Below are 13,508 nucleotides of genomic sequence, written 5' to 3'. Positions count from 1 at the left end.
CAAGTCTCTATAAAGGCCACAACGTCATACCTCCAATTACTGATCCATGCTTTAAGTTCATCATCCTTATTCCTGACACTTCTTAAAATAGACACACTTCAACCCATCACACTGACTGCAACTTTGTCCCATCAACTGTCTATCCTTCCTCACAGACTCTCTGCACGCTGCATTGCCTATTCACCAGCTACCCCATCCTCTGATCTGTAGCTCCAGTTCACATTCCCCTACCAAACTAGTTTAAACCCTCTCAAAGAGCTCTAGCAATCCTCCTGCCCTGGATATTGGTGCCCCTCCAGTTCAGGTGCAACCCGTCCTCCTTGTGCAGATCTCACCTTCCCTAAAAGGTATCCCAATGATCCACATCTCTGAAGTCCTGCCTCCTACATCAGCTCTGCAGCCACGTTCTATTCAAATATTATAGGTTTCTGTGATATTCTCCCTCATTCTTCTAAACCCCAGTGTATGTAGGCCTAACTGATCCAGTGTCTCTTCATATGTCAGTCCTGTCATCCCAGGAATCAGTCAGAGAAAAGATTGTTGCATTCGTTCCATAGCCAGAACATCCTTTCTCCGATACAGAGACCAGAACTGCTCACTATATTCCAAAGTGTGATCTCACCAAGGTCCTGCACAATTGCAGCAAAACATCCCTGCTCTTGTATTCGAATCTTCTCACTATACCATTTGTCTTCATGACATACACAACTGATAGGCAATGCTTGCATCTCTGGCCTACTTTCTCCTTGGAAAAGTGAAGGAAGATACATAAACCAAAGTGGCTAACTTGAGGATCAGTGAATAAAGCAAGTCATTATACCTTTAAGCTCCATATCCTCGGCCTCTAAAATTGCAGTGTTATGTCCTATTCTGGTATATATAGCAGTACAATGGTTGGGCTATTCACGAGTGAAATCAAGAATCGTTTTTTTCACAGAAAGGGAAGTAGGAATTTGGAATACTTGTCCTTCTCAAGGTTGTGTTGCAGCTGACCAATTAAAATTTTCATGGCTCGGGTCAATTAATTTTTGTTAGGTAAGGGGTAAATTCAGAGTGGAAATTGTGTGGTGACTCAGCTCCTTGTTTGGATTGAGATTAGATTAGATTAGATTAGATTACTTACAGCGTGGAAACAGGCCCTTCGGCCCAACAAGTCCACACCGACCCGCCGAAGCGCAACCCACCCATACCCTTACATTTACCCCTTTAACCTAACACTACGGGCAATTTAGCATGGCCAATTCACCTGACCCGCACATCTTTGTAACTGTGGGAGGAAACCAGAGCACCCGGAGGAAACCCACGCAGACACGCGGAGAATGTGCAAACTCCACACAGTCAGTCGCCTGAGTCGGGAATTGAACCCGGGTCTCTGGCGCTGTGAGGCAGCAGTGCTAACCATTGTGCCACCGTGCCGCCCACTAACTGTACAAACTGTACAAACTGTACAGTTAGTGGGCGGCACGGTGTAGAAACTGTACAAACGTCTGTCCTAGCCTGGTGTAGTCATGTGACCTCCACCATGAGGCAGACATCTTAAACTTAACTTCAATAAAGCTTGTTTTACATTTGAAACATGGTGCCAAAAGTAGTGAATGTCAATAGCTGGAATAAAAAAATCACAGTCACTGCTTTATCAACTGGCACTTAAAGAGGAAACAAAAATAAAAGATCACAGTGTAAACACTGCTTACAGAGTCATTCAGCACGGAAACAGACCCTTCAGTCCAATTCGTCTGCACTGACCTGCCATTCCAATCTGACCTCGTTCCATTTGCCAGCACTTGGCCCATATCCCTCTAAACCCTTCCTATTCATATACCCATCCTGATGCCTTTTAAATATTGTAATTGTACCAGCCTCCACCACTTCCTTTGACAGTTCGTTCCATACACGGCACCACCCTCTGCATTTAAATCTTTCCCCTCTCACCTTAAACCTCTGCCATGTAGGTTTGGACTCTCCCCCACCCTGAGAAAATGATCTTGGCTATTCATCCTATCCATGCCCCTCATGATTTTACAAACCTCTACAAGGTCATCCTCCAGCCTCCGAAGCTCCAGGGAGAATACCTCCAGCCCCTCCCTATAGCTCAAACCCAGCAACATTCCTGCACTTTCTCAATTTCAACGAAATCCTTCCTTTTGAATGGCTACCAGAATTATATGCAGTATTCCAATAGCGGCCTCACCAATGTCCTGCACAGCCACAACATGACATCCCAACTCTTATACTCAATGTTCTGACCAATGAGTGCACGTGGAACAAACACCCTCTTCACAACCATGTCTATCTGCGACTGCACTTTGAAGGGATAATGCATTTGCATCCCTAGGTCTCTTTGTTTGGCAATTTTCCACTGGGCCCTACCATTAACTGTACAAATTCTGCCGTTGTTTGCTTGACTAAAATGCAACACCTCACATTTATCTAAATTAAATTCCATCTGCCATTCCTTGGCCCATTATCCCATCTGATCAAGACCCCATTGTATTCTGAGGTAATCTTCTTTGCTGTCCACTACACCACCTCTGCTGGTGTCATCTGCAAACTTGGCTAGCCATACTTCTATATTTACATCCAAAATGTTTATATAAATGACAAAAATGCAGAGAACCCAGCAAATCCTTGTAGCACACCATTGGTCATAGGCCTCTAGTCTGAAAAACAACCCTCCACCAGCACTCTTTGTCTCCTAACTTCAAGTCAATTTTGTATACAATTGGCTAGCTCCCCGGATCCCATGTGATCTAACCATACTAACCATTCTATTGTGCGGGATCTTGTTGAACGCTTTGCTGAAATCCATATAGACAATGTCCACCGCTCTGCCTTCCTTAATCTTCTTTGCCACCTGTTCAAAATAACTCAATCAAGTTAGTAAGACACAATTCCCCACGCACAAAGCCATGTTGACTATCCCTAATCAGTCCTTGACTTTTCAAATGCATATGAATCTTGTCACTCAGAATCCTCTCCAATAACCTATCCACCACTGATGCAAGGTTTACCGATCTATAGTATCTTTGCTTTTCCTTACAGCCTTTCTTAAATAATGGCACCACATTAGCCAACCTCCAGTCTTCCAGAACCTCACCTATGGCTATCTCAGCAATGGTTGAAAAGTGTGGTGCTGGAAAAGCACAGCAGGTCAGGCAGCATCCAAGGAGCAGGAGAATCAATGTTTTGAGCATAAGCCCTTCATCACATTAAATACTCTCATCACCAAACCTCAATTAGCCACAGCTGAATTTGGTAATATTCTGGAAATGTAACTTTTATAAATTAGGCTCACAGCAAACAAACTGGACGATGAAGCAATGAAGTGGTTCGGAGATGTGCTGAAAGTAAATAGGAGCCTACAAACCTTATGGTACGTGATTCAGAAATGTTCAATATGTTTGTCTCGTTACATAATTTCATAAAGGCCTCACGGTGACAGGGAAAGACTTTTTTTGATAAAGCAAGAAAAGTCTTGCATTTGTGTGGCACCTTTGGGGCCTTAGGGCACTCCAAAATGTTTCACAGCAATAAGATCATGATTAAATTGTTGGAAATGGAGTGCTCAGTACAAACTGTAACTTGCCACCACTAATGGGGATTAGAGTGAATTAGGTGTGCAAATTATAAAAGGTAATTGAATTGTAATAAGACACCATTTGTTTCGGCTTGCTATTGCACTCAGTGTACTTCATTGAGGTATCTAAAGCCTTAACACATGTTTTTGCCTGAAATATTCAGATTTCTTAATACGTTATAATCAGCACCTTTAACTTGACTTTAACACCAACTGTTAGCTGAGTAGCACTATTTTTAGCTCATTTTTAGCAATTGGTCAATTAGATTATGGTTATTGTGATTGATTAGCCCAGACCTTCAGTCAGCATCAATGCTGAGCTCATTGACACTGTCCATGAAGATTTCTGCCACTCAACTCTTTTCATCCATACCTTCAAATCCCAAAGGATTGGTGCAGCCATCCCTGGACAAATTCATTGGATACACCTAGAAGTTGACAATAGAAGGGCATGCTCTCTTTCTGTAGTACTAGATTTAAGGATCCAAATCTTTCCATGAGACAATAAGTTAGTGAATGGTGAGTGGGTGAATCAGTCTGTGAGTAACAGACATGGATAAGTGATTAAGATGGGTTGGTGGGTGAGCGACTGCTTGCATTGGTGACCTGCAGTCTCCTTGCACCACCTGGAGGTGGTATTCCTACAGTCAAAAAATTTAATGCTTCCTTCAGGGCAAGGAATCTGTTACACCCACTTGATCTGGTCAATACAACACTGCAGACAATGGTGTGATTGAGTTCTAAACTGTACTCTACAAATGAGTGACTTGTGAGACTGTTTCACTCAAGAAGGCAGTGAGAGACAGTCAATAGATGCTCATTCTGCTAGCAATGCACATATTACATGAGAATTTTACAACATGTTAATTCTCGCTCACCAATCATAATGCAGTTTCACTGTTTATCTTTGAACAACTTCACAGAGATTAAGGAATTGGTTAAAATTAAATCTGATATTTCCAATAATTGAAATACCATTAGCTATACAGTTTAATGGATTTGTTCTCTGAAACTAAGTTGTCTGTTTAGTTCCCATTGAAATATGTGGTATAGTGTATTCAAGGAACAAAATGGGTATATACAGTAAATACATACCGAAGCCAGAGACAAAGTTCTGGAGGAATATAAAACATGCTTGAAATACTCAATGAGAATTATTCGGCAGCATCTTTGGGCACAGACACAGAGAAATAATATGTTGGTCTTCTGTAAAGAAATAATGCATTTGAGCAGAAATTATTTTTAACAGTTGGGCATCAGTTTAACTCAGTTGGCTGGATTGTTGGTTTACAAAGCAGTGTGAGGCCAACAGTGTGGGTTCAATTCCCATCACTGGTTTAAGGTTACCATGAAGGACTCTCCTTCTCAATCTCTTTCCTCACCTGAGGTCTGGTGGCCCTCAGATTAAATCACCACAGACACTTCTGTCTAATGAGAGAGCAGCCCCTATGATCTGGTAAGACTATGGGCAATACAATAACAATTTTTAATAATTATTTTAATGTTCAGGTTAGACACAAATATTCAGATAGCAAATTCCAAGAAATGTTTAAGTGGAGATATAGTCTTGAAGTATAGAATTTATGTTATTGTTAAGTTCGAATATATAAGAATTATTCATGCATGTCTTAAACCTTCTTAGTTTTAGTACACAGAGCATGTATCTGTAATTCACTTTTTCTTATAGTTTGATTGGCTGACATACATTTTAGTTTAATTGCCCTTTACTTTTGTGTGTAATTATCTTTGATAACAGAACAATACAGATTGTTCTGAAAAATATAAATGCTGGAGATCGCAGCAGGTCAGACAGAGAGAGAGGAAGTTAATGTTTCTCATCTAGATGACTCATCATCAGAGCTGGTTCCTACACTATAGGCTGTTCTATCCCTTTTGTTAATCTGATTTTAACAGATTTTAAAAATGTTTACACATAATTTCTATACAGGTGCTTCTAGGTATTGTTATTATAAACTTATTTAAATAAAGCTCTACAACCATTTAATGTTCATGAAGTCTAACTTTTGATCTTCAACTTAACATATGTAAGAAAGTATTAGATTAATTATTAACATTAATCAGTTTCTAATAAAACAAATAAAAATATGAATATTGTGAATTCAAAATCAGTCCTTGTAATTAAAATAGAGATGCAGGGCTAGGCGATGTGTTATGCCTGTCTGATGTGGGAGCTGCTGAACTCCATCTCAGTGGTTAGCACTGCTGCCCCACAGCATCAGAGACCCAGTTCGATTCCAGCTTCGGGCGACACTCTGTGTGGAGTTTGTACATTCTCCCAGTGTCTGCATGAGTTTCCTCCTACAGTGCAAAGATATGCAGATTAGGTGAATTGGCCATGCTAAATTGCCCATAGCATCCAGGGATGTGTAGGTTAGCTGCATTAGTCAGGGGAAATGTAGAGTAATAGGGTAGGGGAATGGGTCTGGGTGGGATACTGTTTGGAGGGTCGGTGTGGACTTGTTGGGCCAAATCTGAAAATGTGTTGCTGGAAAAGCGCAGCAGGTCAGGCAGCATCCAAGGAGCAGGAGAATCGACGTTTCGGGCATAAGCCCTTCTTCTTCCTGAAGAAGGGCTCATGCCCAAACCGTCGATTCTCCTGCTCCTTGGATGCTGCCTGACCTGCTGAACTTTTCCAGCAACACATTTTCAGCTCTGGTCTCCAGCATCTACAGTCCTCACTTTCTCCTTGTTGGGCCAAATGACTTGTTTCCACGATTGCTGTGGGAGAAATGGGTTTGAATTCATGCAACATTGGCATCAGTACTGGGGAAGCAGGGAGCTGTTCTGATTGGATGGGTTCCACTTGATTCAGAACCCTGGCGAATCATGTAGCTAGGGCAATGGATAGGGTTTAAACTAAATAGTAGGGGGTTGGGTCCAACTGCATAGAAAAGTCTGGAAACAGTTAAAGTTGTGGGGAGGGCTCAGCAAAGGTTATTAAAATTTCCAGAACAAGTAATAGAAGTATGGAAAGAGTCAGGAATCTAACTTCAGGCCCAGTAGATAAGGGGACAACTATGAGACTGAGGGTGTTGTACTTAAGTGCATGCAGTATATGAAACAGGGTAAATGAGTGTGTAGTGTGGATTAAAGTTGGCAGCTACAATGTTGTGGGTATCTCAGAGGCATGGCTGCAAGAGGATCAGGGCTGGGAACTAATTATCCAAGGATACACACCCTATCAAAAGGACAGGCAGATGGGGAAAGGGGGATAGGTTGCCTTGTTAGCAAGATATTAAATTAAATCAATAGTAGGGAGGGATATAGAGTCAAAAGGCATAGAACCTGTGAGGGTAGTGTTGAGAAACCACAAAGGAAAAAATGACCCTGATGGGTGTTATGTACAGACCTCCTAGCAGCAGGCAGGCTATTGGGAAAAGAATAAATGCAGTGATAGAAAAGAAATGCACTTTCAGATTAATCATGGGGGACTTCCATACGCAGGTGGACGGGGAAAGTCAGGATGGTGACGAATCTCAAGAAAAGGAATTATGTAATGTCTACAAGATGTTCTTTAGAACCCACTAGGGAACAGGCAATTCTGGATTTGGTGATGTATAATTAGGCTGACTTGATTAGGGAGCAAAAGGAGAAGGAACTCCTGGGAGAAGTGACCACAATATGATACAATTCACCCTGCAGTCTGAGAGGGGAGACGCTGGAATCAGATATAATCACTAGAATACCCACAGTGTGGAAGCAGGCCATTTGGATCATCAAGTCTATACCGACGCTCGGAACAGCATCCCAACCAGACCTACCGCCCCATCCTATCCGTGTAACCCCACATTTACCATGGCTAACCATCTAGCCTACACATCCCTAGAGACCATGGATAATATAGCATGACCAAACCACCTGACCTGCACATCTTTGGACTGTGGGAGGAAACCGGAGCACCTGGCAGAAACCTATGCAGACACGGTGAGAACGTGCAAACTCCACACAGACAGTCACCCAAGGCTGGAATTGAACCCGAATCCCTGGTGCTGTGAGGCAGCAGTGCTAACCACTGAGCCACTGTCCTGCCCTTTTCCCACCTGGGAATTACCTGGGTCTGGATGGCCTACACTCTAGAGTTCTGAAGAAGATAGCTGAGGAAATTGCAGACACATTTTTGGTGATCTTTGAGGAATCATTGGAATCGGGGAGGATTGAAAAATGACTAATGTAACAACCCTGTTCAAGAAAGGAAGAAGGCAGAAGCTAGGAAACTATTGGCCAGTTAGCCTGACCTCAGTCATTGGCAGGACTTTAGAGTCCATTATTAAGATTGTGGGGTAGTTAGAAGTGCATCGTAAAATAGATCTGAGTTAGCACAGCTTAGTCAAGGGGAGGTCAGGCCTGATAAATCTGGTAGAATTCTTTGAAGACACAATGAGTAAGTTAGAGCCAGTGGACGTGGTCTATTTAGATTTCCTGAAGGCCTTTGACAAGGTACCAAACTTGCTAAATAAGAGCCTATGGTGTTAGGTGCAGGTACTAGTATGAGTAGAGGATTGGCAGAAGGCAGAAAGTAGGGACAAAGGAATCTTTTCCAGGATGGCAGCCAGTAGCTAGGGGTCAGTGTTGGGACCACAGTTATTCACATTACATATTTACTATCTGGTTGATGGAATTGATGGCATTGCTGTCAAGTTTGCAGCTATCACAAAGATAGATGGAGGGTCAGATAATGTTGAGGAAGCGGGGAGGCTGAAGAAGGAATTGGACAGGCTAGGAGAAGTGGCAGATGGAATATAATGTGAGAAGTGTGAAGTTATGCATTTTGGTAGGAAGAATAGAGGCACAGACTATTTTTATAATGGCGAAAAACTTCAGAAATGTGAAGCACAAAGGGACTTGGGAGCCATTATTCTAGATTCACTTAAGATTAACATGCAGGATCAATTGGCAGTTAGGAATGTAAATATAATGTTAGCATTCGTTTTGAGAGGGCTAGAGTACAAGAGCAGAGATATACTGCTGAGGCTGTGTAAGGCTGTGGTGAGAATGCATTTGGGCAGTTTTGGGTCCCATTGCTAAAGAAAGATATACTGCCACTGGAGGGGGTCGGGAGAAGTTTTACTAGAATGATCGGAGATGAAGGTCTAGTTGTATGAGGAGCAACTGAAGGCTCTGGATCTGTTAGTGATGGACTTTAAAAGGATGAAGGGTGATCTGATTGAAATCTACAGAATACCGAGAGGCCTGGATAGAGTAGATGTAGAGAAGCTATTTCCACTAATATGAGAGACATGGACTAGAGGACACTGCCTCAGAGTGAATGGACAACCCTTTAGAAATGAGATGAAGAGGAATTTCTTCAGTCAGACATGTGTGAAGCTATGGAACTCATTACCGCAGAAGGCTGTGGAAGCTAAGTCACTGAGTTTATTTAAGACAGCAATAGATAGGTTCTTGATTAGAAAGGGGATCAAAGGTTATGGGGAGAAGGCAGGAGAACGGGGTTGAGAAACATGTCAGCCATTAATAATGGCAGAGCTGACTCAATGGGCTGAATGGTCTAACTTCTATATCATCTGGTGCTATGGTCTTAAAAGAAAAAATAATTATTATTAAATATTCAAGTATGTGTACAATGGAACTTCATGTTTCAGTGGCATTTTATCTACTTCCTGGCTAGTCTCTTAATTATATTGTTATTGTTATTTGTATTGTACCAGTTATTATTGGTACACTATGACCTTGGTCCATGGTTTCTTAACTTGAATTGTAACATTTTTACTATCAAGAAGCCACATTTTTAAAATGGTTTCCTTCAGCAATTTCAGTTTCAATCTGAATATGTTTGATTATCTTTTCACTAAAAGTCACCTAAACCAATATTACTTCGGGTGCTGGAATGATCATGAATTGAGAACCAAAGATAATGAGTTGCAGAAGGGAGATGTCAGGAAGCAGGCTACACAGGCTAGAGATAGTTGGATATATAACTATGACATCACAATCTCCATATTAATAGGTCAAGGAGGTAGTTCCTGAATCCAGGCTGGTCAGAATGGACATCAAACCCCAAGCTGTTGTCACTAGTCTTATCCACACTAGCCCTCCTGCAAAGACCCACCCCATCCCTACTTTTACTTGTATGTAGTAGCCAGAGATCATGCATAGCAACAGTTGGGTCTCCAATTTCTTCCCATCTCATGGGAAGAATCATTCCCACTTTGACCACCTGTCACTGGCATATTTTGGAAGGATTCACAAGATGATACCCAACCTGTTTGGCCGTATTATGAAACATCCTCCTTGACCATCAATGTCCTGGAGTGGGACTTGAAACCTGATCTGGCTCAGAGGCACCTTCTAAAGAGGGTGGTCAGTGGGTGAAGTGACATACAAAGCTTCCAAATGGGAGACGGTGTAGTAACGAGGAAGGACAATAAGGGCTCACACATGGAGAAATGTTGGTTAGTGAGCGATAAAAGATGCAAATGAAGATAATAGTAGGGCTATAGAAGTTACACAGTTAAAAATAAGTAATAAATAGATTTAGTCCCATTTAAACAGAGGGCCTCGGATGTGGAATTAATTGAGATTACCTAATATACATTCAGCCTGACTGTGACAGTGTTCATATATGATGGATCCTGGAACATGCGGGTGGGTAAAGATCACCAGAAGGGAGCCAGGCCATTAAAGGAAGAAAACAAGGATACAATTAAGATATTTTTCTTTTTCAGGTTGATTGAGAATAACATTACATTGACTGGAGTAAAACATCTCATTGATGCACTGAAAATAAACAGTACAATCCAAGAGATTTGGTAAGAACAGACCTGAGAAGCTATGTTCCATATTAACTGGGCATCTCTGCTTCTGCTGCTCAACTAACTTCTCACATAGCTAAATTCATTCTCAGGAACTGAAAGTTATCTAAAACATGTTTTGGTTTTCCACAATAACAGAAAACCCATTTTTTTGTCGATTTTAAAACCTCCACCTTGGGGGAAAGAGAAAAAGAAGAAGTGTTTAAAGTGGAAGGCTAGTCGACTGAACTGTTCATAATCCCAAACATTCCAAATTTAGATATTTGTTCATTTCTTGGTTTCTTTAAGCTGCTATTGTTCTGCTATTGCTGCTATTTGAATTGATTAGTCAGAGATAACCCAAGAGTGGACATTCGGTGGAGAATGTCTTCCTCTGTGACATCAGAAAGCTCCTCTCCATTTAAATCATGATTGGATCTGGGTCCATTCTCTTAGATTTCTGATGTCCCTGGAAAAGCAAAGCAGGTGACATGTTGCCAGCTTTACTTACAATAATGAACGAATAGACTTGAAATTTGCTGATAAAAGACACATTTGTTGAAACTTTTCATCTGGTACTCATCAGGACAACTTGCAAGAATACCAATTCCAGGGGCAAAACTAACATTTATAAATATCTTGGAATACATATATCTTTTTTCAGCAATCTTCAAGTTCTGTACTGCCAAACAACTGTTAAGACTCTTTGAAATGCCTGCAATGTGGGCAAAATTTGGATTTTACATCACTACAAAGTGACCTCTGGTACAACACAATTGATGACAAACATTGACATCAACTTACTTTGACACACAGCAGACCCTGATTGGGGAGTTTGATAGTCTATGTGTTGCTTTTGCAGGCTATAGTCTTTGTAACTGGATCATTAGATTGGGAAATCTGTTGGGGTGCTTTCAGTACAACTGTGTAAATGTAGGGTGTCACTTTTTGTTTAAATAATCATCACCTTTGAGGAAAGCTGCTTGTTCAAGCTGCTGTCCATTGATACCCATTCATGAAGTGCTGTCAGAGATTAGATAAAAAAATTGTTTCTTCTAAAATACCCACCTTCTTCCTAAGGCTCCACACATTTCTTTATTTCCCTCAAATTAAAACATGTCTTGGAAGTTTTCTCAATAACTTTTCTAAAATATATTCTACCTGTTGTACTGCATGGTTCAGATTTAACGAGAGCTTCAATTTTCTGTCATGGCTGGCAATTGGCAAGTGCATTCCCAGTAAATTGTGTCACACAAATTATTATACTCAATTTGATTTCACTAACTTCTCATTGCTAACGCCCTCTTTCTAGTTTGCTTTAATTTTCCTCTCACTTATTCTATACATTCGTGTCTTCACACTCACTCGCTCTTTCTATCTCACTATTCTATATAGCCAGCTGTTTCTGTAATTAGCTGTAAGTAGCAACAGTCGTTTAACTATTACATTTTCAAACCCAGAATTGCCACATTGCACCCAAAGTCAGATCAGCAACATAAATGCATGTGGAGTAACACAATCCCTTTCATTGTTTTCACTCAGTTAGTGAGGGAGGGAAACCTGGAAGGAGGGGCTGCTTTCAGATTCCACTGCTTAATGATCAGGCACCAGTGTGGTCAGTCAAAGTTGAGGAAACAGGACCTTTGCTCCATATTGGCTGTAGACCATAGAGTCAGAGTTATATAGCATGAAAACCCTTCAGTCCAACTAGTTCACGCTGACCATGTTCCCAAACTAAACTGGGCCCATTTCCCTCCAAACCTTTCCTAGTCATATACTTATGCAAAAGTCTTTTAAATGTTGTAACTGTACCTGCGTCCACCACTTCCTGGCTAGATATGAAAGGGTTTACAAATAATGTTGGTTGAAAGAGGTTCACGAGAAATCATTTTCATAGTGTTTTATTTCTTGTGTCTTTCCTAAACCAGCCTGAAGAGCAATAAAATATCCATTGAAGAAACCAAAGCCCTTATTGGAGAGCAACGCATTGTGTTCTGAATAGCATCGATTGCAGTGGGATGTAGAATTGATAATCTGTGCCAAGGAGCTTCCACACCCGCAATACTTCCTGAAGAGAACAAATACTCTTCAGTGTGGTACAATGTACACCAAATTACTCAAAAGATTAAATACATTTCTGTTAACTTGTGAAATGTAAGTGATGTGTATATGTGGACAACAAGATCATACTTCATAAATTGAAAGATATGTTGTGTAGTCTATAAAAATCTTACATACAACCTGACTACAGAATCTTATACTCGTTGTTACAGTCCTGTCACATTCTGTAGCAATGTTTTAGTGGGTTGAAATTTACAATGCAATCTGCCTATGTAAACTTCTCATCATGTATTACAACCTAACCACCAGCAGACTACTATAATGAAGAACTTCTCTTTCTGTAAACTATGATTGATAAAAAAAAGCCTCAGAGAAAGCTTGCATTTTTTTTTCTAGTCAGTTATTTTTGTTGACTAACACTTACACAATTAACTTCTCAGAACAGTAACTCTGATTTTATAAAAAGTTAAGCCTTCATAAACAGAAAGCCTCAAAGCTATGGACCCGTATGAAGGGCTTTTGCCCGAAACATCGATTTTCCTGCTCCTCAGATGCTGCCTAACCTGCTGTGCTTTTCCAGCACTACATTCTCTACTCTAATCTCCAGCATCTGCAGTCCTCACTTTCACCAATGGGCCTGTATGCTGGGAAATAGGACTAGTGTAGATTTAGTGTGTCAGACTCAATGGGCTGAATGGTCTCTTCTGTACTCTATGATTCTATGTATCTCTGTTTAAAGTCGGTAAAATACAAACATAAATGTATATATATTTAGATTTGCAGAGCTTTCCGACTGTCTAAAAAGGTGTCTTATTCTCCAGTTCTGTCACACAGTGACTATGTCCAAGATTAATCCAGTTCCCGTGCTCTAACCAAAAACAATATTGATTATTTATTGTTACTTATATACATTAAGTAGCATTTTAATTAATTGATGAGGATGAAATATAATCCACGAGTTGCATCAGCTAATTTTTGAGTCATGAAATTTATAAGTGCTTTTTAACTAAATTCATCATCAAATTGACCGATTATTGTGGTCAAACCTTTGTTTTAAATGGAGTAGATAAGCTGGTGTTGTTCAAGTAAAGCTATAGAAT

At 40.7% G+C, this 13,508-nt stretch overlaps 1 protein-coding gene across 3 annotated transcripts in view; it reads left to right on the top strand.

Moving 5' to 3' along the window:
• Positions 1 to 12,775, top strand: part of LOC122564434 (nucleotide-binding oligomerization domain-containing protein 1-like) — a 42,121-nt gene extending 29,346 nt beyond the window's left edge. For 2 of the 3 annotated variants that reach the window (XM_043719284.1, XM_043719283.1), the window contains 3 exons: positions 3,290 to 3,373; positions 10,282 to 10,365; positions 12,276 to 12,775. In XM_043719284.1, coding sequence (XP_043575219.1) covers positions 3,290 to 3,373; positions 10,282 to 10,365; positions 12,276 to 12,345 — 238 coding nt within the window. In that variant the 3' untranslated portion in view covers positions 12,346 to 12,775. The remainder of the gene's footprint in view (positions 1 to 3,289; positions 3,374 to 10,281; positions 10,366 to 12,275) is intronic. The other variant, XM_043719285.1, reaches the window with a different exon arrangement.
• The last annotated feature ends 733 nt before the right edge of the window (positions 12,776 to 13,508 follow it).

This window comes from Chiloscyllium plagiosum, chromosome 29, assembly GCF_004010195.1.
Source record: "Chiloscyllium plagiosum isolate BGI_BamShark_2017 chromosome 29, ASM401019v2, whole genome shotgun sequence".
NCBI classification, from domain to species: domain Eukaryota; kingdom Metazoa; phylum Chordata; class Chondrichthyes; order Orectolobiformes; family Hemiscylliidae; genus Chiloscyllium; species Chiloscyllium plagiosum.
The sequence above is the reverse complement of the archived record's forward strand: the minus strand, read 5'-3'. Positions and strand labels throughout refer to the sequence as shown.